Raw genomic sequence first — 1,977 nt, 5'->3', positions numbered from 1 at the left:
CGCGGGCTGCAGGGACGCGCTGTAGCGAGGCCACACTGGGTACTTCATGTGGAGGACGCCATGCTCCCAGCGCCCCACCTGCAGAGCGCAGCTGCCTCAGCCCAGGACCTCCAGCCCGACTACCCCACCCGCCAGCTGGGGCCCCTGAGCAAGGCTCCCTGGGACCAGGAATCCCCATCTCTCGCTGAGGGACACTTGGGACAGGACAGAGGAGGGCCTGCAGAGAAGCATTTAGAGAACAGGGCGAGGAGCTAAGCCTCCCTGCAGCCTCCTCCTGCCCTCTGCTCCAGCCTCCATGCTGCTGCCTCTCCACAGCACTTCCCTATAGCTCAGACCTGACCCTCCTCACCGTACCCCTGACCCTGCATAAAGTCCTTAGCCAAGCACGAAGGCCCTTCATACCCAGGCCCAGCATCCCCACCATCACCCAGCTCCCTCAGTCTCCATACCCCAAACACACCTACCCCATCACTTAAAACCGCCCCCTCGGTCTATACCAGGCCACCTCTTCCTGGTGGGCTCCTACTCAAACCTCCACAGCCCAGCTCAAATGTCCCATCTTCTGGGATACCTTCCCCAGTTTCCTCCCCGGAAGGCAGAACTAAATCCTGCTGCTCCTCCCTGTCCCTTCTCGCACACATCCCCACCCAGACACGGGTCCCTCCACACTGACAGCACATGTGCCCAGCCAGCGTAGGCACGGTTGCCCCTCCAGGGGCAGGCCTTCGTGGTCAGAGTGCTCGGCAGGTTCTTAGTGGAGGGACGGAGGGAGTTATGGGAGCCTGGAGCAGGGGCACCTCTTCCACCCCAGGGAACCTGAAAGGCTTCCAGTGGAGATGTGTCGGCTGAGACCCGAAAAATGAGGATTGGGTAAAAGAGAAGGTTCTGCTCAGTGGCGGGTTCAAGAGAGGCTGGGGACAAAAACAAGAGGAAACTGAGGGCCCCTGGGCTCACCCCCTTCTCACCATCTCCCAGAGGCGGTGCCGGTTGAGAGCGATCACAACCATGGTGGGCCGGACCAAGTACCCACCAGGGCTGAAGGAGAAGTCTCGGCCCTCCCAGGTGACATTCAGTAGGTGCCTGTGAGGAGGGAGAGAAGCCAGGGTGTCCCCCTACCCCAGCCCGGAGCCAGGTGCCACCCCCTTCTGCTTCACCACCACCGACAGCAGGGAGGAACCGCTGTGTATTGTCCCCCGGGGTTTCCCAGACACCTGCAGTTTTTCCAGATGAGGACACCAAGCCAGCAGCAGCGAGGTCACTTGACCCCAGGTGGAAGTAAGGCCAGCCAGCCCAAGCTTACAGCCACCCTGAACGCCCCCACCTCTCACCCCCATGCTCTGGGCAGGCGCCCACCTGTAGAAGGCCTCCCGGGCAGGGCTGATGGGCCCCGGGTGGCTGTTGCAGTCCCCGGCCGGCATGGGTAGGGCACCATGCTGGCGCTGGTAACTGTGGGCGCCCAGGGCCAGGATGGCCACACCATCGCGGACCTTCTGGCGCAGGCTGAGGCGCCAGCTCTCGGTGACGACGCTGATGAGGCCCACGGGGAAGGTTGCAGGGGGCGTGTCGGTGCTGCCCAGCGCCAGGTTGGGCACCAGCCACACGTGGCCAGGCCCCACCAGGCCGGCCTGCGCCGCCTCTGCGAAGAGCACCTCGGCCTCCTCGCGCGAGCAGTAGGCCACTAGCACCGGCGCGTCGACCTGGCGCAGCAGGCGCTGCGTGCGCGCACGCGTCCCGCCCGGACCCAGCTCCAGCGTGAGCACGTCCAGCAGCCGCCAGCTCAGGTAGCTGGCGTCGGCGACGGCGCGCACGCCCTCGAGGAAGAGCGCGTGGCCGGGGTGCAGGCTGGTGATGACGGCGAACGCGCTCCAGTCGTACTCCTCCAGCACCTTGAACAGCACCTGCAGCTGCTGCTCCAGGGACACGCCCAGCTGCAGGAAGGCGGAGCCTGGCTCCTGGGGGCGGAGCAGGGCGGGGCCT

At 65.1% G+C, this 1,977-nt stretch overlaps 1 protein-coding gene across 1 annotated transcript in view; it reads right to left on the bottom strand.

Moving 5' to 3' along the window:
• Positions 1 to 1,977, bottom strand: part of GRIN2C (glutamate ionotropic receptor NMDA type subunit 2C) — a 29,904-nt gene that overhangs the window by 25,336 nt on the left and 2,591 nt on the right. The window contains exons 2-4 of the mRNA XM_027770817.1: positions 1,354 to 1,952; positions 966 to 1,080; positions 1 to 78 (exon numbers count right to left, since the gene is read on the bottom strand). The exon at positions 1 to 78 is cut by the window's left edge and continues 206 nt beyond it. Of these exons, the coding sequence (XP_027626618.1) occupies positions 1 to 78; positions 966 to 1,080; positions 1,354 to 1,952 (792 nt within the window). The remainder of the gene's footprint in view (positions 79 to 965; positions 1,081 to 1,353; positions 1,953 to 1,977) is intronic.

Source organism: Tupaia chinensis, unplaced genomic scaffold, assembly GCF_000334495.1.
Source record: "Tupaia chinensis unplaced genomic scaffold, TupChi_1.0 Scaffold000159_1, whole genome shotgun sequence".
Taxonomy (NCBI): Eukaryota; Metazoa; Chordata; class Mammalia; order Scandentia; family Tupaiidae; genus Tupaia; species Tupaia belangeri.
Note: the sequence above shows the minus strand (reverse complement) of the source record. Positions and strands in the feature narration are given on the sequence as shown.